At 47.6% G+C, this 23,989-nt stretch overlaps 2 protein-coding genes across 2 annotated transcripts; both read right to left on the bottom strand.

Annotated features, from left to right (window-relative positions):
• Positions 1-2,256: 2,256 nt before the first annotated feature.
• On the bottom strand, positions 2,257-8,781 carry LOC113450459 (olfactory receptor 52E4-like). Its single transcript, XM_026721650.2, has 3 exons — positions 7,883-8,781; positions 2,554-2,608; positions 2,257-2,334 (listed from the first exon to the last, which is right to left on the bottom strand). The coding sequence occupies exons 1-3, from the start codon at positions 8,779-8,781 to the stop codon at positions 2,257-2,259; spliced, it is 1,032 nt and encodes a 343-aa protein (XP_026577435.2).
• A 6,203-nt stretch (positions 8,782-14,984) lies between these two features.
• Positions 14,985-23,125, bottom strand: LOC113453501 (methanethiol oxidase-like). Its single transcript, XM_087936860.1, has 12 exons — positions 22,757-23,125; positions 22,571-22,615; positions 22,141-22,253; positions 19,745-19,930; positions 19,009-19,129; positions 18,583-18,765; positions 18,057-18,235; positions 17,724-17,802; positions 17,297-17,418; positions 16,978-17,070; positions 15,578-15,696; positions 14,985-15,308 (listed from the first exon to the last, which is right to left on the bottom strand). The coding sequence occupies exons 1-12, from the start codon at positions 22,953-22,955 to the stop codon at positions 15,149-15,151; spliced, it is 1,599 nt and encodes a 532-aa protein (XP_087792986.1). The 5' UTR covers positions 22,956-23,125; the 3' UTR covers positions 14,985-15,148.
• Positions 23,126-23,989: the final 864 nt, after the last annotated feature.

Below are 23,989 nucleotides of genomic sequence, written 5' to 3' on the forward strand. Positions count from 1 at the left end.
TCAAGAAAAGACTGGACAGCTGCAGGTCTCCTGCTTGAGCAGGGGGGTTAGACTAGAAGACCTCCGAGGTCCCGTTGTGGCTGGTGTCCTGCAATTTCTCTGCAGGGAGGAGTTCCTCTTTTATTTCTGGGAGGGAGTTCACTGTTTTACCCCCTCCCATTGCTAAGTTGGATGGGCTGCCAGCCGCCGCGTCCTCTGCCTAGCCCAGCCCCAACCTGCCCCACCCATGTGGGAACTGGGGCAAAGGGGAGGGGGCCCCAGCCCTGGAGTCAAGGAAGCAACGGCGAAGACAGAAGCGGGGGGGGGGCGGGGGAGACACCCAGCCTGCTGCAGCCAAGAGATGGCTCCCCTCGAGAGTTTCCCCATGGGCCTTGAGACTGGGGGGAGGTGGACCTCCTGACTCAGGTGGTGTGTGTGTGTGTGTGTGAACGCAATGCAGTTGGGATCCCTGGAGCTTGGGGTGCTCAGACCATCTCACACCCATGTCTGGACTTGCTCTGAAAAACGGCAGGGATGGAGCCTGCGGGTAGCTTGGTGGCTCTCGCAGGATGTCAGCCCCGGGTCCCTCCTTGCTCCAAATCTGGATGATTCTTTGTAAAACGTTCAGCCCTGCTTCCTATCCAGGCCCTGGGAGCCCTGCAGAGTAGACTCTCTTCCCTTCGGTCTAACCCTTTAGAGCAGGGGACTCCAACCGTGGCCACTTGAAGGCTTGTGGACTCCCAGAATTCTGGAACCGGAAGTCCACAAGTCTTCAAGTGGCCACGGTGGCTCTTTTAACCATTCTTCCTGGGATTGAGTCGCCACCCTCTTTGTCCCGCCTTCCTGCTCCGCGTACTCAGCACCGCCTTTTCCATGGTGTGGGCAGAGGTGGACCCGGTGGTCCCGAGGTGGCCTGAGCCAGGGCAGTGTAGAGCGGGGGCACCACCATTCCCTGTGAGCTTGGTACCAGGCTGATGCAGCCCAGTCTGTGCTCCATCCAGACCCCTGGATCGTGGCTAAAAATAGGAATGGGAAGAGTAGTCCAGGCAAGGAGGACCTAGGTCTCCTTGGAGGCTTCTTTGGACCCAGAGATCAGCTCAAGCAACGCAACACCCGCGCTTCCGCCAATCGGCAAGAACTCTCTCTCTCAGGTGACGGGAATGCCGGCTTCTGTACCCGTAAGGCCCGTGAGGCACCCGGAGAAGCTTGGCCGGCACACGCTCTGCTCCCTCCCCAGCCTCTTCTGGCAAGAGCGTGCCAGCAGCCTGGAGGTCTTGGATGACGCAGAGTCCCTGTCACTGAGCCTCTGATGATTATCAGGGCCCAGGGAAGCTGGTGGAGAGGTGATCAGCACGGACAGGCCAGTTGCTCCACGGGAAGAGCTCAAGGCTGGCCACGTCAGGTCGGGGCACAAACCCAGCGGCTGTGTCCTTCAGCAAGCGAACCAGAAGAGAGAAGCTACTGGTGAGCCCTAGGGAGCCCCCCGTGCCCCGTCCCGGCAGAGGGGGCCCATTGCGGATCCTGCCAGGCAAGGAATTCCAAAAGGGCCGCAGGACCTGGCTCCGCCTTGGGGGCCTCATGCGGGAGGTTTACCCAGAGGGGGCCGACTCGTTGCACCGGATCCCTCCGTCCTTGGCCATCTTGGGTTAATGCTGCTGTTTGTCAATGGTTCTTTCCGCTGGGCTCAGTGGTGGTTTTGCTTCCAGTGTGGTCATCTTGTCAGCTGCCCAGGAGGGCTGGATAGGAGACGGGAGGCCAATCAACGTCATCAATCAATAAACAAGCCAGCCTCCATGCTTCTCAGGACAATCCCCTCCAAAACCGGGAAGAGAACCGTGAAGGGTGGCATGCAGCGAGACCCCCAGTCACACCCACAAGGGGCTCCTGGTGCCCCCCCGAGGGGACTCTCTGCGCTCAGCCCCTTCTGGGGGAGCTGCCCAACAGCGTCTCTCCTGCAGAAGCAGCCGCTTACTCCCCCCCCCGCCCAGCTCGGCTGTCCTTGCCATGAGGTCTGCCATGGGGGGAGCGGGTGGGTGGGTGCTGAGCCTCCTGGAGACTCTGCCTCAAGAAGGAGGGGGCCGCATCCCAAACTCCACTCAGACTGGCCGCTAGAAAAACACCCTGCCTGAACCTGGTTGGTTACCCTTGAGTGAAGCACAAGCAAGCGTCAAGGTCATGATAAAAACCCGCGATGGTTCCCCTTCCGCAGACCCACACAAACCCTCACTTCTCCACCTGCTTTGGGGACCAGGACGATGGGCAACACCCCCGGCGTCCTTATTCGGTCAAGCCCCGTTGCCTCCTGTGAGAAGCTGGGGAGGCCCGGAGGGCTTTGGGCCGATGGAGGTCCAGGTGCTGGACGGGGTTTGGGAGAAAACGCCCAGGGATTCCGGGGGTGAGTGGGGGAGAGAAGGAGGGAGGGAGGGAGAGTAGCTGGAGAAAAGCGGGAAATGGAGGAAAGAGACGTGAGAGGGACAAATTGAAGTGGAACTGGGAGGAAGCATGAAGATTTCTCACGTTACTTCCTGCTCTGCATTCAAGGCTTTTGTCAATAATACTTTCACGTGTATATACCATTCGATCACGTTCCTTTATTGGCAAAAGTATTTTTTCTTGCAGAATAAAGACCCTCATTTGTGCAGACTCTGTGTGTGTGTGTGTGTGTGTGTCAGGATCAGCCCCGCTCCGGGGGACGGGGGGACCTTCTGCCTATGGGGCTCCTCCGTCCTCCAGGGCCTGGTTGTCCCAAAGGTGCTTTTCCAAAAGGCAACTGGACTTTATTGAGTTTTTTCCTTGAAAGTGTTTCAGTTCTCACCCAAGAAGCTGCTTCAGAACTGATGAAAATTCTTGGATGAGAAGCGAAACTTTTTCAAGGGAAAAACACAGGGAAGTCCGGTTGCCTTTTGGAGAGGCCGCCCGCTTCCCCCCCGGACCATCTTCTGGGGTGCTGCTTAGCAGAGGCAGAGAGGACCTGGCCCAGGATCTTGGGGGTCCCTGTCAAGCAGGCGTGTCCAACCCGCGGCCCGCAGGCTGCATGCGGCCCAGGTCGGCTCGTAATGCGGCCCAGTGCCCACCCCAACCTTCGTGCAAGAGGACGAGCCAGCGAGGAGGAGGAGGAGAGGCAGGCGTGAGGCGGGGTGAGGCAAGCGCCACGCCAAGCAGCAACAGAAAAGGCAGGCACCGTCAGAGCGCTCCTCGTGCCGAGGCAGCCGCAGCCCAAGAGTCCCGCTCCACCACCTCCTGCTGTTGCCGCCGTCACCGCCGCTGCTGCCGCCAGAGCTGTTGTAGCGGCTTCTGCCCCCGCCGCCGCCGCCGGAGCTGCTGTACCGAGCCTCCCGGTCCTCGCCTTCCAGTCCTGCTGCATCCAGCCGGGCCATTTGCAGGAGGAGAGGTAGGCGCGAGGCGGGCGAGCTTTCTTTCCCTCCGCCCCCCGCGTTCCTTTCTCCCTGGTTGACTGTTTTTTATATCTTATGAAAAAAAATGTTTTCTATGGTTTTTTGGGATGATCAGGTATTGTTACTGTTATTTTATTTTATTTGCGGCCCAAACCAAATTTTCATCTTCTAATGTGGCCCAGGGAAGGTGAAAGGTTGGACAAGCCTGCTGTCAAGCAAGAAGAGGCTGCAAAAATTGGGCTGGCCAGAAGAGGGAGCTACAAGCATAAGCCGGGAATCCGGTCTGGATGTCCCAGATGGGGTCCGGCCCTCCGGGGGATTGGCTGCCTGTGGAGTCCCATGGGCAACTTTCCTTGGCCAAGGCCCCTGGCCCTCATGCCCTGGGAGGCTGAAGGAAGACCCCTCCCGCCGTGCTGTCTTATGCGGGAGGGGGTCCATCTTGAACCCGGGTTGTGCAAGAACAAGTCAAACAAAGCCCAGACCCCTGTGAAGAACGGAGCGTCATTTGTCCCCCCAAGCAGAGAGATTCCCCTGGGGGGGCAGCTACGCAGCAAGTGGGGGGGGGGTGTTTGTCCTCAGGGTGGGTCTTGAGATATGTGTGCTTGCTGTTTCTCGGGTGACCCTCGAGGGGTGTGGATGTGCATACGTCTTGATCTGGAGAAGCGGGGGATGAAAGCAGGTGAGGAGGATTGGATCTCTGTTTGAACTGAGCGTTAGGATTATGTTTACACTGCGTTGACTGAGCTCTGCTTGTGTGGGTTCACAATTGGAAATAGGTGTTTAATTCTTTTGTTTGCTGTAAGTTTAAAGATTTCAGAGGCTGTTAATCAGTTACTTTGGGGGGGACGTGTGTTTTCCCTATGCAATATTTCTAACAGTTCCATACCTTTATAAGCTCTTCCCTCGGGGGAGGGCAACAGGTAGGTGCTGTCCAGACTTGGCCATCCCGGAGCTCTGCCCTTCCCCTGCCAACGTCAGGCCTTTGGGAGCCAAAGAGAGTCCCTTGGTGCCACCTGAGGCTGGCACAGGAGCTTTCCGGGACCGGGTGCCTGGACTCCCCGGCAGGCTGGGCGGGGCAGGGAAGGGGAGCAAAGGAATGTTGGTAGGGAAAGGTAAAACCCCTGGCCAAGGATTGGGTCCCCTGATTTTCTGACTGTATTTCCTGCCACTGGTTTTCTGACACCTCCTGCAGATTAGCCCCTTTGAGTCAGAGAGAGAGAGAGATTTTCGTCTCCTGGCCTCTGTTAAGAGGAAGTCAATCCGATCTAAGTATAGTACATAAAATCATACCTTGCAATGTCCTACCTGTCAATGAATACCTCAGCTTCAACCATAACAACACAAGAGCAACACAATAGATACAAACTCAAGGTTAACCGCACCAAACTCGATTGCAGGAAATACTTCAGCCACAGAGGGGTCAATGTCTGGAATCCTCTACCTGACTCTGTGGTTTCTTCCCCAAACCCCAAAAACTTGAACCTTAGACTGTCTACTATGGACCTCACCCCTTTCCTAAGTGGTCTGTAGGGGGGGCCTGCATAAGCGCACCAACGTGCCCACCGTCCCTGTCCTATTGTTTCTTTTATATATATTGTTTATTTATTTTTCTTATATGTATCCATGTATTCATCACTATGTTTGTACTTATACCTATTGTCTTGTAAGCGATTGACAAATCAAAATAAACAAATAAACAAACAAAAACAAATGAAGTCTCCATGGGAGGTGAAACGGTGCCCTCCGCTGCACTGTCTGCAAACCTTCATTTTCTCTAATTTTCTCCCCTCTTTTCTAAAAACCCAGCGGGACCCCAGGATGTGGGGCCCATTTTCAACACTGCATGTTGGGAAAAATGTGTTCCTTTTAAAAAATAAGGCTCAGCTTTTGTTTGAGTGGCTAGTGAAGAAATGGAGTATAGCTGGACCTTGACTTACAACAGTTCATTTAGCGACTGTTCAAAGTTACAACGGCACTGAAAAAAGGGACTTGTGACCATTTTTCAGCCTTATGACAGTTGCCACGCCCCCTTGGTCACATCATCAACATTCAGATGCTTGGCAGCTGATTCACATTTATGACGGTTGCCGCGTGTCAAAATCAGGTGATCCCCTTTTGTGACCTTGTGACAAGTGGAGGGTCATAAAATGCGGCAAAACTCACTGAACGGATGTCTCACTTAAGAACAGAAATGCTGGGCTCAGTTGTGGTCCCGAGTCAAGGACTCCATGTGACGGCAACAGCACTTAGATTCCTATCCCGCCTTGTAGGGCTTTATCCATGTCACTCTGGGCGGTTTGCAGTGTTGAAGTCTTAGGTGCCCTTTGCCTCCAACCATCGGGGTCCCCCTTTGACCGACCTCGGAAAGACAGGAGGCTGAGTCAACCTGTGGCTGGTTGGGATCGAACTGCTGGCAGTGGACCGAGTCTGCCTGTAATGCTGTACTCTAACCGCTGTGCCATTTATTGCATAAGTAAATATGTATTGATGCTTCGCTTATGCTAATAGGGCATACTGTAAAAAGGGAGGAGGGAGAACACCTTGTGACCCTGTGACGTTAAACATGCTGTAACGGTTGGTTAATTCTGCATAAAACCCACCAGTGGCCATTCTGGGGGTGGGATTACGCAGACTTGGAGAGGGAGCTCTCTGTATCCTTCCCTCTGCAGAGCTAAGCTTGTTTTGCAATCTCTACCTCGGGGAGCTCAGTTTGGGTAAAGGGCACGGACCCCCTGCTGAGCTGGGGAAAGAGTCCATAAGTCCTTTGGGTCAACTCCTTCCCCCCCCCTTTCTGTGTATCTCCAGCAATACTGATAGAAGAGAATATTCATAGCTCACAGTTGAATGGAGGGGTCCTGGGGGCTCTCTTGGAAGCTTGGTGGGCTTCTTGACCCAACTAGGCAACATCATCAGTGCTAGAAGGTCTTGCCCTTTTTTACATATTAATGGCTCCCCCTGTCCTTGGTGCTTCCTGGTTTAGGCTGTTGTTTGTTGTTAGCTTGTTTGTCTGAATTGATAGTTTGGGCTAAACGCTAGAGAACCCTGGCACCCAAGAACAAACCAGCCATCAACAGGCACATAGAGAGAACATCTACAAACCCTTAAAAAACAGCAATGCAAAAAGCCAAAAAGGAAACCAAAAGACCGGAATGCCTCGTCAGCAATCCATAGCCAGGTGAGCAGAGGGGAATGCCAAGACTAACGTTACACCAACAGTCAAGAAGTAAACAATACTCGCATCAAGGAACTACCAGTTCAAACAAATAATCAAATGGGAAACATCAGCCTAATCCAGGAATCCTCAAGAATAGCCCAGCAACACTGACAGGGCAAGGGACCAGCATCTAACAGGGGGCAAGCCCACCCTCTTCTGGCCCTGATGATGTTACCTAATGGGGCCACGAAACATCTGCAAGAAAACCAGCCAGACCAGAGGATCCACGTCAGGATTCCACCGTTGATAAACTAAATGTTTGGTGAGACAGATAACATGAGGTTGAGCAAAACAGCAACAATCAGCCCTGGCCACAAAACCAAACACAAGCAGACCTTGGTCAGATTCCTGGTTAGAGTCCCTTTTCACAAGAGATTGAGTGGCTGGAGGATAATTCCTGTGTACAGTTCTTGCACGCTCATTGAAGGGAACCCTTAATAACGCAGAGAAGTCCAGAATGGGGAGAGGCTCCTTGCAGCTGGAAGGGACCCTTTGGCCCTCATTGCAAAGTCTGTCCTGGGAACCTGCATGAGGATCGGCTCTTGCTTCAGGTGAGCTCCACTCTCATCTTTTAGGGGGACCTCCCTGGTCCCCAGATCTAAAACCGTAGGCTTCCTCTTAGGGCAGGAGCCGTGGAGCCCAGCCCAAGAACGTCGTAAAACAATCCAACCGAGTTCAATTCTTTATTTGCTTACGTCCAACAGACAGAATCTTGCCAAACTAAACCATTGCTAATCTCAGGCCACTGGATATATCCTAAGAGATTCTAGGTAGTAGCTATTCTGACTCTCTTCCTCTGCCCCCGATCCAGCTCCGGGCTGTGCTGACTCTCGTTTGCCCCGCTGCCTCCTCCGTGCTTGGCCTCTGCTCCCTTCTACCTTGGAAACTGATGCTGCACTCGGGTCCATCGCAGCAGCTCCCCCTTCGCAGGCACCATTCACCACGGGGTTACTTTTGCTATACACTCTGCAAATATTTACCGTTTTGAATTGGCTTGAGTTCTGCTACACAAGAAGCTATTATTTTGCCCTTGTGGACTTTGGGCACCGGAGTTTCCTTAAGCAGCCAGAGTCAAAGTCTCACATCCCTGTCTTCCATTCCCTTAGTCAATGCCTACGACCAAGATGCCAGAGCACATGAGTGGGTGGTGGGTGTCACTGACTCCAGAGGAGACCATGGGAAGCTTCTGCAACACCTCCCTTCAGATAGTCAAAGACGACTCTTCTACCCAACGGAGAGGTCGTTTCAGGGAGAGTCTCCCAATGTGGTGCTCTTGGGAGAGCATTTGGAGCACTCCTTGGTCCTCACACCGTAGATGACCGGGTTGAGCATCAGGGGCAGAATGACATACAGGTTGGCAACGAGGATGTGGGCAAAATGGGGGATGTTGTGTCCGAAGCGGTGGGTGAGGAAGGAGAATAAAGCTGGTGTGTAGAAGACAAAAATCACAGCAAAGTGGGAGCGGCAGGTGCTCAAGGACTTCAGCCGGGCCTCCTTGGAGGAGAGCCGGAAAACGGCCTGCAGGATCTTGGTGTAGGAAACGGCGATCAGGGTCAACTCCAGCACAAGGAAGGAAGCAACCCAAAGGCCGTAGAAGACATTGTCATGGATGTCTGTGCAGGCCAGCTTGGCGATACCCATGGGCTCACAGTAGGTATGGGGCATGTTGATGTGGGCACTGCAGAAAGGCAGGTGTTTCGACATCACAGTCATTGGAAATATCAGGCAGGCCGGCTTTAGAGTTATGCCCAGGCAGATCCAGATCACGGTGGCCTGTGTGAGGATGGTGGAGTACCTCAGCGGGTCACAGATGGCCACGTAGCAGTTGAAAGCCATGGTCAGGAGCACCATTGACTCCATCCCTGTGAAGGTGTGGATGAAGAACATCTGGGCCAGGCAGACATCAAAGCTCATCCTGCTCAGGCCAAACCAGGAGATGGCCAGCATCTTGGGCAGGGTGGAGATGGAAAGGCCCAAGTCGATGAAGGAGAGCAGGCAGAGGAAGTAGAACATGGGCTGGTGGAGGCTGGCCTCGGTCTTCACAACGGAGAGGATGGTGAAGTTGCCCAGAAGAGGGATGAGGAACCCAGCACAAAAAGGGATGGAGAGCCACCCATGCGCCTCCTCCAGCCCTGGGACACCCAGCAGGACAAACATGGGAGAGAAGAAATGGGTGCTGTTGGGGGACCACATCCTTTCACCGGGGAGGGGGGTTGCTAGGTGAGGTTTCCCCCCACACCATCCACGCAATCCCTGCCCCCAACAGCTGCACAGCTGCCGGTCAACCAGCAAAGCCCTCCAGAACTACTGTGAGCACCGCTTGCCCGGAAAGTCTCGGGTGGTCAAGGAGCCCAGGTCTTCACGGGGGAACCGCTGCAGAGACACAGGCAGAGTTAGTGGGGAGGGGTCTGCCAGGAGAGGAGCAAGAGGCGTCTCCCTTTGAGCATAATGGGTGGCATTGACGGCCCCGCCTGAAAGAGCCCTGAAGTCCCACCCTGGCCAGGGTCTCAGGGGTGCAGAGACTAACTACGGCTTGGCTGTCCTTTTCCCCCCAATGGCTCCAGATCGCCTGGAAGGGCTTCTCTCCGGAGACTTGCAGAATTACTGTCTGTTTGTCCAGTACAATATCATCCTGGTCAGGGGCCACAGCTTGGACTGCAAGTAGCAGAATGGGAGGGTCTGCCTTATCAGATCTTAAGAGAGTTTTAAAAAGGCAGTTACAGACTATGGGATTAGTGGTAATTTTACAAGAGGACTTGTAGAAGGAATAAAAAGTGGTTATACAATGATCCCTGAAGATTGGAAGCAAATATTTTGCATGATTTTAACATCCATGCAATATGTGGTTTGGGAGAGTGAATATATGAGACATGCTCAAGCTGCTGCTTTAGGAGGAGGAGGAACATATACAGTTGAGCAGCTATTTGGTTCTGGACCATTTGGTACAATTCCTGCTCAAGTTGTTCTTCCTCCAGCTACGTTAACTATTGTTTCTGAATGTGCCTTTCGTGCTTTTCTTAAGGTACCCCAAGCTGGAGAACCTAGAGCAAATTTTTCAAACATTCAACAGAATGCCAATGAGCCTTATGCTGACTTTGTTGAGCGTCTGTCCAAAGCAATTAGACAGCAGTTTGATCATCAGGAAGCTGCTGGTGAACTGCTTTGCCAGTTAGCTATTGAAAATGCTAATGCAGATTGTAAAAGAGCTTTACAGCCATTAAAGGCTACTGCTCATTACACTCTGGCAGGTATGCTGCGAGTCTGCCAGGATATTGGATCACAAACTTATAAAATGCATATGTTAGCAGCTGCTATTTAGAAAGGACAGCAACCAATTGGTAACTGTTTTAAGTGTAAGAAGCCTGGCCCCTTTCAGAAGGACTGTCGTTCTACACCTTCTATGCCTCAGAATCGTCCTTCTAAGAAGTGCCCTATTTGTAAAAAGGGATTTCATTGGGCCAATCAATGTCAATTTCGGTCGGGAAACTTGCCAATGGGTGTGGCACCCACCCAGAATCCAAAGCGTGTCTTTCCCATCACTCTGACTCCTCCAGCAGTCTCTCTCACTCCTCCCCAGCCACAGCCAGTAGTGCTGGGATCGATTTAATCACTCAAGAGGAAATTGAGTTTAAATTTCCCATGGAAGTTAAAATAGTTCCATCTCAATTTAAAGGTCCTCTTCCTTCGGGATTAGTTGGCTTAATTTTGCCTCGTTCTTCTGCAACAAAAAGGGCTGTTTTGTTGTGCCTGGGGTAATAGATTCAGATTACACTGGTATCCTCATGATTCAGATTTGGGTGAATCTTCCTCAAGTTCTTCCTTGTAATTCTTCTGTTGCTCAACTGCTTCTTCTTCCATATGAACTTCCATCTCCTGGTATAGGTAAACATGGGGATGCAGGATTTGGATCAACTTCTTTATCTGTAGGCTTACTTCATCAGCTGAACTCCTCTCATTCTTTGTTAACGCTCTTCCTGAATAAACAACCATTTCAAGGGTTATTGGATACTGGAGTCGATGTTACTGTCATCTCTTTACAGTGGCCAGTACAGTGGCCAAAAACGACAGTTTCTTCATTGTGGGGAATAGGAGGTTCTACAGCTGCTTGGCAGAGTGTTCAAGAAATTAATGTTACAACATCTGCTGGTAAGTCCTTTTTCCTACAACCATACATTCTAGATATTCATGCTAATATTTGGGGCCGTGATATCCTTTCTCTTCTTAATGCCCATTTGATTCTTGATGACGGCTCTTCCTCTTAAATGGCTCTGTTCTACGCTGGTTTGGGTGGAACAATGGCCATTATCAAGGGAAAAACTTGCTGCTTTACAACAATTGGTTCAAGAACAATTGGCTGCTGGTCATATAGAATCTTCTACTAGTCCTTGGAATACTCCTGTTTTTGTTATAAAAAAGAAAAATGGGAAACATAGAACGTTGCACAATTCCTCCATTCCAATTCTTCCTGAATTACAAGTACAGAAATCATATACATTAGTACAATGGCAAAAATTACTTGGCATTATTAATTGGCCACGCCTATTCTTCTACATTACAAGTGGTGATATGTTGCCCTTATTTCAGTCTTTGAAGGGAGCATAATCACCAGGAGATCTAGTTGTATTAACTGATCCTCAAAGAACATGCCTTCAAGAAATATTGAATAAGTTTAAGCATCGATATGCGGACAGGATAACATCCTTAACAATAGGACGTTGCTTAGCTATTCTTCCCACAACACCCTTACCCACGGGATGTCTTTATTCTAATGCGTCCCAGCATGGATTAATTATGTCAGCCACTCTGCCTAGAAACATTTATTCTTATCAATCAGCATTAGAGGATTTGATTATTAAAGGTCGTAAACGAGCCTTACACCTTACAGGACAAGATCTCATTAGCATAGCTTTCACTCGTACAAAAGTTGAACATGAGCATTTGATGATGATTTCAGAATCATATCAGATAGCCTTTTCTCAATATGTGGGAAACTTGTTGTATTCTTTACTCAAGGATCCTAGAATAGTGGTTACTACTACTTTAAATCCAGCCTTTTCTTCCATTTTTGTGCAAAATCCTATTTCTAAAGCTCTTACAGCCTTTACTGATGGATCACCTACAAGGGGTGTAATTGTCTGGCAGATTCAACAACAATGGTATTCTAAATTTACTGCCACACAGACTTCAGCTCAACGTGCTGAGCTGGCTGCTGTGATTTTGGCTTTACAATTGTTCAATGGCCAACCTATTAACTTGATCATTGATACTCAATATGTGTATTTAGCTATGCAATCTCTTCCCTTTTCTTATTGTGCTCTGTCTTTGGATAAGAATTTGTTATCCTTGTTTTTATCTTTAAAGAATACTTTGGAAACTCGCTTGTATTCTTTGTATGTAGAACACATTCGAAGTCATACTCCCTTTACTAATGCCTTGACTGAAGGAAATCAGAAGGCAGATGAATCCTTAAAGGATGTTGCGTCTTTGTCTGCTGATCCTGTTGCTAGTCATTCTTATTTTCATCAAAATTCCAAATCACTTGCAAAGCAATTTAAAATTTCATTTTCTGAAGCCCGGGATATTGTCCGTGCTTGTCCAGCTTGTCAGCAACTGGCAGTTCCCTTTCCAGTGGGTATCAACCCACGAGGAACCCAAGCTAATCAAATTTGGCAAATGGATGCAACTCAGTTTTCAACCTTTAAGCCATACTGTTCTCTTCACACGTCTATTGACACTCATTCACATTTCCTTTGGGTTACTGCTTCAAAACATGAACGTACTTCAGATGTTATTTCTCATTGCCTATCCTCTTTTGCTGTAATGGGTCGGCCTTCTCAATTTAAAACTGACAATGGCCCCGCTTATATTAGTAAGGAATTTCAAACCTTTTGTCAGAAATGAAATATTACTTTAGCGCACGGAATTCCTTACAACTCTCAGGGTCAAGCTATAGTTGAGCGAGCTCATCGTACTTTTAAGGCATTGCTTCAGAAACAATTACAAGCTGAATCTGGCCCTTACCATCTGTGAAAGATTCAAAATCTCATTGCTGTAGCATTATATACTTGGAATTATTTAACCTTTTTAGATTCTCTTGCAGACTCACCGGTTAATTTACATTTTTGAACTACTGAATCTTTAGCAAGGCCTTTGGTAAAGTACCGCCCAGCTCCAGATCCAACCTGGAAAGGCCCTACACCGCTGATCACCTGGGGTCATGGTTACGCCGCCGGGGAAGATCCTTCTACTCGACAAGCAGTGTGGGTTCCAGTGCGCTGTGTTCGTCTGTATCATGGCATGGCATCAGGGCCTTCACAACCCGATTCCGGATTTCAATCTTCATCTGAACACGGAAGTCCGTCTTCCAAGCTCAAAGTGCCCGCAACCCATCACTTGGGTCCAGGTTAAATCTACTGCATATCAAGCTCAACAACAATGGCAACAGGCCTCGTTACCTCAGACTCCTGAAAATCTTGTTGCTGCTGTTTTTGCTATTTTTACTGCTAACTCTGTTACCATTTTACTTTGTATTTTCTTGTTTGTGGTTAATGGTGTTTCTGCTCAAAATGACACTTCTGTGGTTCGTCTTAACCCTAATTTGTGGGTTCGTCATGCCCAATACATGTTTATGACCCATGGCACAAATATTACTTTATACTATGAGCCCCCAGTGGCATTTGGTCAAATTTCTTTTACCCCTAACTTGATCGTGTCTTCTACATTTCTTGTCTCACAACTACAATCTATTTCACACTCCTGGCTATTTTCTACACCCCCTATGCAATTGAATTTTGTCCGTTGGCGTTACTTGAAAGTTAGTCAATTTACAAGGGGTCTGTGTTTCTGTTGTCACGCTAAACACACTTAGCTTCATAACTGGTCTGATTATGATGCTGTTCAACACATTAAAAAAGCTGGGGAATTATAGTTATTGTTCTGACTACTAATGGTTGTCAGGTACCTTTAATTCTTCTTTGTATAGAATTAATATAGCTCCTGATATGTATCCTGACAATTTTCCTATTTTTAATGCCTCTGATCACTAATACAGGATCGATATGCGCTGGATGGCAGCTTCAGGATCCTAATATGTGGTTCTTTTTTGATAAATATGCCACCAATGTGCATCCTCAGAATTATCAATGTGCAGCTATAGGTTATTTTACTCTACCTGTTCAAATAGGTATGCTCCCATCAACTCGACAGCGGCGTTCCTCTCTGGGGCCTACATGTAATGATGAAGTTATTATTGACACACAATTGTCTTCTGGTTCTACATTTGGCCGTGCATTGGCAGGGGCCGTTGCAGGAGTCCTTACTCTAGGCTCTTATCCTGGCATAATTGCTCAAGAAAACAGACGATCTATTCTTGGTCTCACCTGCAGACTTGAAAAATCCATCAATGCTACCGCTGCTATTATTCCTGATTTGCAGCATGAAATAGAAGACTTAAATCAAGATGTCTTACAGCAGCGTTTTGCCATAGACTATCTTTTATCCCGTCAGGGAGGGTTCTGTAAGTTGGACACCGTGGATGCGCTGTGCATTTTCATTCTTTGAATAAAACTATTGAGGATGAGTTTGCCAATTTACAATCCTACATTCAAAATAATATCCATGCTCAGTACTCACCTTTTGAGTGGCTAACCAATTGGCTCCCTGATTGGTCTTGGCTCAGTTTTTATTTTATGCTATAATTATTATTATTGTACTAATTGCAACCTGTTGTTTTATTCAATGTATTCCAAATTTATTTGCATTGTTTCTTCCTGCTTCCCCCTCTCTTAATCCTTTACAATTGCGATACATTCATAAATCTTTGAATCCTCCATTTAAAATAAAAAACAAGGATATGTAGAGTTGTAATTGCAGGAATGTCATTGTCTTGATGACAAACCTCAGGTAATGAAGGTTCCAAAGCAAATACAACTCAGGCAAAGAAAGTTACTCATCTAAAGGAGGGTTAGAGAGAGGAAGTAAACGTGTGTTAGACTTTAACTAGAGATAATTAATTGTATGGATTTTTGTGCTAAACAGTAACAAAAGTTAAGCAGTAACCAAAGTTAACCAGTGATGGAGGATAACTAAAAATGTGTATAAATGCAAGACTGATCCAATAAAGATCACCATGATTCAGTTGTTCATGATCAAACAACTCGACTGCCTCGTCATTACAACAATGATTAATAACGGATAGATATATAAGCATATGTTAGATAGACAATTTGAAGATTTTTACACCTTGTGAGTAAGGACTATGAAAGGATGGCACAAAAGATTTGTAACCAACTGACACCCTGTATTTACAAAGTTGAAAGATGGTTTTATGTTTTTATGTTTTTGTCTGTATATGTTTGACTTAAATATATATATATATATATAAGAAAAAGTCTGCATTATTGAGAAAACTTTATTGCAATGACAATTTCTCTGTTCACATCCTCCTCAAGCGTGGAAATCTGTGCAGCGGGATTAAACTACAAACCAACCCTCTGGTTTTGCGTTGCTCTCTGCTTCAGTTCCCCGTCCCCTAAATGCTAACTTGGCTCAGAGGAAAGACTCAGGCCCAGATGTGCGAAGTACAGTCTCCCGGGTAGCTCATTTCATGTGCATGGGCAGGACCCCACGGCTCCTTCCCGAAATCCACCAGAAAGTCTGGATTCACACAGAGACCCCCGTTCTTTGTGTCCACGTCGATCTGGATCATGACTGACCCATCCCTGCAAAGGAAGCCTTCAAGGTTAGGAAGGAGGGTCGTTTGCTTGCTTCTTTGGGCCTCCCTAGTGCTGGAAAACCCCCATTAGGGCACTCGAGGGATGGGCAAACTCCGCGCCATTCCAGGATCAATAGACCATAACAAAGCCGTAGAAAGTAGGGACCAAACCGATTTGGCATGCAATCCAAGGAGAAGGAGAAGGAGGAGGGCAACACCCAGCTCCTTGGGAGCGTGGTCTGAATGCCCTTTGTCTGTTGAGAGGCTGCCTCCTACCTTTGTTGTTGGGGATAAAATTGCTCATCCCACTGTGTGTAGAGACTATTGGTCACATAAAGCCTTTTTCCATCCAAGCTGAGCTGGAGCATTTGGGGTCCCCCATGTACTTTCCTTCCCTAAGGTGAGAAAAAAACACACCGAGTGGTCAAGAAATCTAGCAGGTCCAAGGAGGCTTATAGAGAGCTCCGCAGTCTAATCTGCTGCAGGAGATTCGTTGGTGGGCTTCCCAGGAGTCCCACAGAAAACAAGCCACGCTCTCGGTTGACAATCCTTCTTTGCCTCCAACCAGGATCTTGTTTCAGTGTAATGCGTGACCTTGGGGAGCGGTAGAAGAGATGCTGCCTAGGAAACGGTCAGATGAAAGGAAGGGGCCGCTGGTGGCCGAACAGTCGGAGGAAGAATCTTAGGAAGGACCAAATGGGTCAAGCAGTTCAAAGTGGCAGCAGGAATGTCGTATTCTCAAATTTGCAAGATTCAGCCAAGATTCAGAGCGGTCAATGTCTGGAATAGTCTACCTGACTCTGTGGTTTCTTCCCCAAACCCCAAAAACTTTAACCTTAGACTGTCTATAATCAGGACTGCCTTCAATTGAGGACCTGCATGATCTAAGAGTCCAAAAGAGGGCTGTGAAAATATTTACAGACCCCTCACATCCTGGACAGAAACTGTTTCAACTCCCACCCTGAAAAGACGATGCTATAGGGCCCTGCACACCAGAACAACTAGACACAAGAACAGTTTTTTTCCCCTATGCCGTCACTCTGCTAAACGAACAATTCCCTCAACACTGTCCAACTATTTACAAAGTGTACACTACTATTACTGTTAATCTTCTCACCCCTCCTTCTCCCCCATCCCCTCCCACTTGTGACTGTTTCCTAGTATGATTTGATTGTTGATTGTACCCTAGGACTCTCATTCAGTGTTGTACGTTATGATTCTTGATTCTTCACGAATGTACCTTTTCTTTATGTACACTGAGAGCATTTGCCCCAAGACAAATTCCTTGTGTGTCCAATCACACTTGGCCAATAAAGAATTCTATTCTATTCTATTCTATTCTATTCTATTCTATTCTATTCTATTCTATTCTTATTCTACTCTACTCTTGACCTCACCCCCTTCCTAGGGGGCGTGCATAAGCGCACCAATCATGCCTACCGTCTCTGTCCTATCGTTTTTTATTTTTCTTATAAGTCTCTATCTCATGTATGCAGAACTATATTTATTCTTATACCTGAATCTTGTAAGCGATTGACAAATCAAATCAAATGTAAATGTAACATGTACAATTCTCTTAATGTAGCCTTACAACAAAGTAGAATCAGTTCGTCTAGTTGTGTAACCGGACCGGTTTTCCAGGGAGAGCCGATGCTCAGGAAATGGAGGAGGCTCACCTGGATCACGAGGAGATCTGGTTGGCAGTCGAGCTCTTCATCCTTCACCACAGTCACCACCCCGCCTTTGTAGATGCTGCCTCCTACAAACACCTGCAAGACTCAAAGGAAGAGTCAGTCCGGGCCAAAGGACAGTTGTCCCTTCCCTCAGCTCTTCCTCGGCCCAGACTGCGGGGGTCCTTGGCCAGCAACCGAGGGCTGCGAATTAAGCTTCCCCCTTAAGCCAACATCCCGGTTCCAATGGTAGAAAGGAGAGACATCTGCAAGGACCCCAAGGCCTCCTCATGGCTTCTTGGCCTTTAAGTGCTAAGGAGCTCACCTGGCCCAATAGCCGAGGGCAGTGGGGATCGGTGATGTCATACTGTCGAATGTCGCCATGAAACCAGTTGCTCAGGTACAGGAAACGGTCATCCAATGAAATAATGAAGTAAGCGGTGTACGCTGGAGAAGAGAAAGTGCCGGCATGCAACATTTTCAATAACTTTTGTCTCCCCAAAAGCTGCAGATCTCTCTTTCAGCCATGAAGGCACTAGGTCTGTACTCAAAAGATGCTAAAGACCCTTAATTTGATGGTGGAGGGTGCAAACTTAAGGTTATATTTAATATTTTACACTGTTGCTTTATCATGTCGTAAGCGTCCAGAGTCTCATTGGAGAAAAATGGGGAGCATATACATTCATGCATAGGAAGGTAGAGGGTTGAGAGGTAAATATGAACAACCCCTCCCCCACACTATATTTACCCACCTAGCATGTCAGGTAAGTACCACCCAGTGACCGTCTTGTCTGGAATCTGAATTACCTTCTCTGTGGTCCAGGTCCCGTCCTGCAAGAGACACAGGGTTGGTTGGGACATGCAGAGCTTTTAAATTCAGTGGGGAAGTCTGGCTTTGCTTAGTAACCATATAACTCACTTAATGACCATGGTGATAAGTGGAGGACTATTGTGCACTCTTTTTAGTACCGCATTTTACCTGTTTCTTTTATTCTAAGCTGAAACCTGAGACGCCAATTCTTTCTGATGGAAAGGGCAGGGGTGGGAGGGTGGGAAAAGGAGAAAGGAATTCAATTTGTTTTCACCTCCTCCTTGTAAATATGATGTATGGAGCCATCAAAGCAACAGCTGACAAAGCCGTGTGAGGAATCTGGGTTATGCAGGAAGCGGACTGCGATGGGGACGGTGTCCTCCCCCATGTCAATGGACTCAACGAGGCAGTGGGTGGTCCAGTCCCACACATTCAGGCGGCGGCCATAGTAGTCTGCAGAGGAGGAGGAGGAGGAGGAGGAGGCGGAGGAGGAAGGAGGAAGGAGGAAAGGAGAAGAATCATCTCAGCTTCTTCTGGTGAGTAGGAATGCCTCCTGCTAGACAAGGGTATTCAGAAAGGTCCCGTCTCATGTTGGAGACCTCCAAGCAGGAGTCGACTTGCCACCTCTTAGGGAAGGGCCAGCTCTAGTTAGACAAGAGGGTTGGACTAAATAGCCACCAACCCCCACACACACCCCCTCAGTGCCATCCTTCCACAAGAAGTCTTGGGTCCCACTTTAGGAAAGAGTCCAATCCCCCGACCGCTGGACCTTAAGCTTGGACAATGTTCCGTCATCTCACCTTTCCTCAGAAGTTCAGGTTTGAACCCGTCTACAAGAAATTTGGGGATCGCCAGTTCAGTACTGAATAAAACGTTATGCCTTGGTTTGAACCAGAAGTCATATCCGAGTGGAGCCTCATCCCCAGGGCGGTTCCAGGTACCCTTCACTTCCCATGTTTCCGTATCCACAAGAACAAATGCACCTGTAGTTCAGGGTTCAAATGAATTCAGACAGATGTAGGTGATTCCCAGGAAGAGTTGGCTGAAAGTAGTTTGCCCCACTCAGAATTGTCCAAGAGGTGGCAACAGCCTGGAAGAGAGTCCAGGGCTCAACTTTAAAGGTTTTGGAGTTTTTATGGAGAAAGTTTCTCTCCCAACATCTTCCAAGCCACATCACAGTACCTCAATCTGGACCCCCTTTGGGGAAAACATCTGCCCAGTGGTACCTTTTCCATTGCCAAATAGATCCCCTAGGGAGCTGATCATGACTTCTCCGCTGTCCAGGCAGCGTGCGGTGTGTAGTGTAGCCACTTTGGTTTTACAGAAGACCTCTCTGGGTTCAATCACCTGCCAAGGTTGGGGAGAGGAAGAGAAAATAAAAACTTGCACTGTAGTTCTGGGTTCTTTTTTCTTTGTAATTCTTCAAATTGCTTTGATCTAAAAACTCCAGAGCCCACCTGCGGTCAGTGAAACATGGGGGTTGTTGATAGGAACGTGACAGGGTGAAATAAAACATTTGAAAATTATTGTGACATCTCTTGTGTTGTTGGGTCGTTTGTCAGGATTTCTTTCTATACTGCAATAAATTGCAGATGTGGGAATGGTAACCTGGTTTTTATGCTGTAGATATTCATCTTGCAAAAGTGGAGTCTTGGTTGTTAACTTATTTTCCTTTTCTGTTTAAAATCAGCAAGAGCTCCTCCCTTTGATTTTATTCTCTTCAGTCTGTGCATAATAATTCTACTCAGCGATTTTGCAGGAAGCCTTGAGAATCACAAAAATTGGGTGTGTGTATTTTTGTTTTGTGTTCAGTGCCTGTGGAAATGGATTTTGGCTTGGATCACTTATAAAAAAGTCAGGGGCAAAACAAAGGCAAGGTCAAGGGATCAAGAGGTTTAAAGTCCCTCGCGTTCCCTCCCAGAGTCCTTGGCCAGCCATTTCCCTGGCTTGCAACCGGCCTACCTTAAGCAGGCAGGGAGCCTGGGGGTCAGTCCCGGTGTCCACCGCATAAATCCGTGAAGAGCTGAAACACGGAATGACCAGCTGGTTGCGTTTCTTGGTGGTGTCTCCCGAGGGGCTGCTGCAAGTGTTCCAGACCATGCCGTGAAGCTCATCATTAATGTAGGGCATTTGCAGCCGGTGAATAACCTGTTGGGGAAAGACCGGAGAGGCAGAGATTAAATGTGCCTTTTTTAATGTTGTCAGCTTGGGTTAGATGTCTTCCAGTTTGCAGGGCTTCGGCGGCAGGCAGGAATCCGCGATCATGCGTGGTTTCTGCCTGGGCTCGCCGCTGAAGTGTCCCGAGCCAGTCTGGCTTCGGAGCTAAGCCACCCCGTAGAGGTGGCAAAGAGGGGGAGATCCTAGCAGGGTCGAGGGAAGCCGCATCTTTCCTCCCCAGCTGGCTAACTCCCTTTCCCGAAGGTGAACGAGCGGCGGTCAGAAATGGCCGCCTCAAAGAAGCACTCATCCAGGAAATAAAGTGCAGGAGGAAGTTAAGAAGTGAAAGTTTTGGCTGACCGGGATAAAAAGCAACAAACAAAGTATCCTGGAACTTAAATTTTAAAAAAGATACATCGCTCCCAAAGAAGATTCGGAAGCAGCGAACGAAAGTGAAAAGGGAAAGTTTTTTTTTTCTTTCACTCTCCTTCCTTACGTTGACAGTGAACAGAGATGAATGAGAAATTGGAAAAACACGCTTTGGCATCAAGAGATAATTAAACTGGATAATTAAATGTCAAGGGGACAATAAGGAATTCTGAACATTAAAAAAATATTTTATTTTTTTTGCTATAAGTGGGAAGGGAAAGGAAAAGAATAAGAGTAGGATTTGGAAAGAGGAGACTGCCTGGAATTTAAAAGAATCTGAATAAATTCTAACAAGACTTCTAAAAGATACATCTTAACTGGAACTTTGTAACTAAATAGTAACCCCAGGAAGAGAAAGTGAAAAAAGAAGAAAGTGTTAAAAGAAACCGCTTGTGTGTATTTGGATTGCTTGGTGACTTTGGGACTTTTGGAAACTATATTTGAATGACTAAAAACACTTGGGTGGTTCTTTGAAATTTTTTTTACAATGGCATCACTTGTGGACGAACTGAAAATGGTATTTAAAAAATATAAAGAAGAGGAACAAGAAGGGAAGGGCTCTCTTGGCTCTGTTTTTCAATTCTTAGAAATGGCGATTTGTACCTATGAGAAACTGCAAGAAAAGCCTACGCAACAAGAAGATTGGGACAAAGAAGAAGCCATCTTTGACGAACAAGTAACTTTACTTAGGGAAGAAGGGGGGTAAGCGGGGAAAGAGAATGAAGACTTTAAGACCCCAAAAAACCAACCAAAAAAGGGAAAAATAAGGTGAAAAGTGGATATAATGTCAGAAAGCAACAGAAAAAGGGAACACAGAAGAGGGAAATGGAGGTGGAGAGACAAGGGGGTAAAAAGGACAGAGAGAAGAAGCAAGGGAGGAAGGAAGGGAAGAGAAGCTACAAAGGTGTGGAGTAAGATGTAAAGAAACAGGATTTATTTAGAGATAATGGGTAAAAATTTAACTGAAAAAGCGATTCTGCTAAGGTACATAAGATTGTATTGTTATATTTGTATTAGAAATTATGTTAGAAAATTGGAAATAACATATGATTAAAATATTGGGATAAAATACTCAGTGTAACTCAGAGAAACTGGTTGTGGATTGTTACTGACAGAATAGAGGTTTCTCTCCCAACTGGCAAGCAGGACAGTGACAGGACGGGCGTCCCTAAAACTCACAGCCTTTTTCTTCCCTTCCAGTCTTTCATGCCCTCTCTGCGCAAAAGTGCTCTACCATTCCAACCCTTGAGCAGAAGTGCTCACATGTGTGAGGGCAAGAGCCAGCATCTGAGCATCACCTGCTTTCTTCATGGATTGTGAGCACGCCCAGTGCATTATAGCATAGGAGTCTGCGGTACCAGCTAATGATCCTTTAGGATTCCTACAGCTCTCATAGCTCTAGCCTCAGCTGCACCTGGTTAAGGTGTCTGTGCATAGGTGTAACTGACCATGACTGCTGACACAAAAATGTGCAAATAGCAGATATGCCTGAGGATACCAGGAGATACCAAGGAACAGAATGACTTGAAACAGGCTGGAAACGGCTGAGCTTTTCTGGGCTTAGAACAAAGGATTCCCTTAATTCGATTAAAGTAAATTGTTCCCCGGTTTCCAAGTGTTTTGGAAACTGAGAATGTGTCTGAAGAGGTTGATATAAATTTTCCTCAACTTATGACACCAATGGGAATGCCAGATATTAAAGACAGGCCCAAGGAAAGGGGAACCAAACAAGCCTTCACCACGTTGTCCCAAAGAACTGATCATCCTCATACTTGGCAATAAGTGGGAGATTTGGGATCCACATCCACCGTGGCGAGATAATCGGGCATTTGGGTTCCCGTCTTGGTTAAGACGCAGAGCACGTACATCAGCTTCTCTCGCGGTCCTAGGGAGAATAGCCCCATTTTAGGCTCCTGGGCATGAAAATTAAAGCAGTTCTTCTGAGGCACAACTGGTGTTCACCCGTGCTCTTAGGGCATCGGATTAACCCCTGCTGTGGTCCGAATCATTGGTCAAGGGATTCTGGTGCCAGATCAGTTGTCCCCTGCCAAATGGCTCAACTTCTTCGTTGAGCTTGCTCCAACACACCACAACAAGGCGGCTTAATATGAGGTGTGAGCCCACCTCTCCTCTCTGCCATCGGACTCAACATCTCTCGGCCTGCCCTCCGCTCCAGAGCGGGAGGATATCACCCCTTCTTACCTTTCATGGCATCCAAGGGCATCGGAGAGCAACATTCTTCCCCCTCTTTAAAAAAGAAGAGAGAGATTTAGCTTCTGTGGATCAGAAGGGAGACACGGCGGGTTTCAGGAAGGTGGTGGACAGGCAACATCGGCGAAAAAGTCAGGTGCCTCCGACACAAGAGGTGGATGGACTTCCTCCTCCTACCTTTGCTCGGCTGCTTTGGAGGCTCCTTCTTGGCCTCTCTTGTTCTCTGTTTGAGCGATTCCATTGCTTTCCTTTGCTCTGCCTCTGCTTGCAGTCCTGAGGTTCTCCAGCCTGCTTGCAGCCCGTTTATATATCGCATGGGAGCTGACCAAGTTTTGCTCCGCGTCCTTTGACAGAGGCTCTCATCCTCTTCTTTCATCTCTTTCCCCTCTTGATTGTGTCCTCAGAAAAGCTTATCTGAACTCCCATCGCATCTTCCTGCTCGATAGCTTTGTTGACTCAGATCTAAATAACCAGATTAAAGGGGGAAAAGCACTTTGAGAGCAACCTGTTGAGAGTAATTTGTTAGAGATGGAAGGCCGCCAGAAACAGAAGCTACAAAATTTGGGGGTGCTTTCATGATTTGAGGTTGAAGGAATGGAGCCCAGCCTGCACGTCATCTGCCCCTCAGGGTCAGTCCAAGATTTTTGAACTGGTTTACATCAAAGTTGCTTTTTCAAAAGATGTGTACTTCCTTCTTTTTTTTTTTTTTTTTTAATAAGATGTTTCCTTTCTCATCCAAGAAGCATCCTCGATCCTTGGTTCTTTTGAAGTCTCGAGTGTCAGGGTTCCAGAAATTACCTGTTCCAATCAGTAACTCCGAGACAACCATAATCTCAAAGTGCTTTATTAAAACAGAAACTTGGCACCTCTGTGGAATTCCGAAACCAAAGTTTCCTCCCAGGCTTCCCACAAGACCCAACCTACACCCCGCCCCTTTTCTTTCACATCATAAATCATGTGAACCCATCACCCTTCAGCCAAATTCTTGCCACCCCACAGAGAATGACCCGGAAGGTTTGACATGTCTATTTTGTCTCCTGAGAGCTACTCAAACGACAACAGCCGCCTTCCTTCCTCCGCTGCTGTGTGGCAGCTTTGAATAAGGATCCCAAAGCTGACAGGTAAAAACTTTTACGAAGGGCAGGAGCGGGTAAGAAAAAGTTGTAAAATTCTAGCTAAGAAGGCAGAGCTGAAAGAAAGAGTTTGAAAGAGGAAGTTGGGAGGTTGGGACTCAGTTAATCGCTTCTGAAATTCCCACAGTGGAGTCATCAAAGGCTCGACCCAATGGCTGCCGCTCCGCAAGAGGAAGAGCTTAGCAGGCATAATTCAGAGAAGGGGATGCCGATCCTAACCAGAATAAAGCTAATAAACCACAACAAAGACCCACCAAGCGGAACATGCTGAGCTCCT

Source organism: Pseudonaja textilis, chromosome 7 (assembly GCF_049901715.1).
Source record: "Pseudonaja textilis isolate UNSWEBS1 chromosome 7, rPseTex1.2, whole genome shotgun sequence".
Lineage (NCBI taxonomy): Eukaryota > Metazoa > Chordata > Lepidosauria > Squamata > Elapidae > Pseudonaja > Pseudonaja textilis.

Bases quoted from the DNA above. Each gene is read 5' to 3' on its own strand.
- LOC113450459 (XM_026721650.2), bottom strand. From the start codon at position 8,781: ATGTGGTCCCCCAACAGCACCCATTTCTTCTCTCCCATGTTTGTCCTG. The intron at 2,609-7,882 runs GTGCTCCAAATG...TGCACAAATGAG, and splicing joins TACGGTGTGAGGACCAAGGA to GGTCTTTATTCTGCAAGAAA. The intron at 2,335-2,553 runs GTATATACACGT...AACCCCGTCCAG, and splicing joins TAAAGGAACGTGATCGAATG to CACCTGGACCTCCATCGGCC.
- LOC113453501 (XM_087936860.1), bottom strand. From the start codon at position 22,955: ATGAAAGAAGAGGATGAGAGCCTCTGTCAAAGGACGCGGAGCAAAACT. The intron at 17,803-18,056 runs GTGAAAACAAAT...TGTCTCTTGCAG, and splicing joins ATCATATTTACAAGGAGGAG to GACGGGACCTGGACCACAGA. The intron at 15,309-15,577 runs GTAGGAGGCAGC...CTTCCTTTGCAG, and splicing joins TTTTATCCCCAACAACAAAG to GGATGGGTCAGTCATGATCC.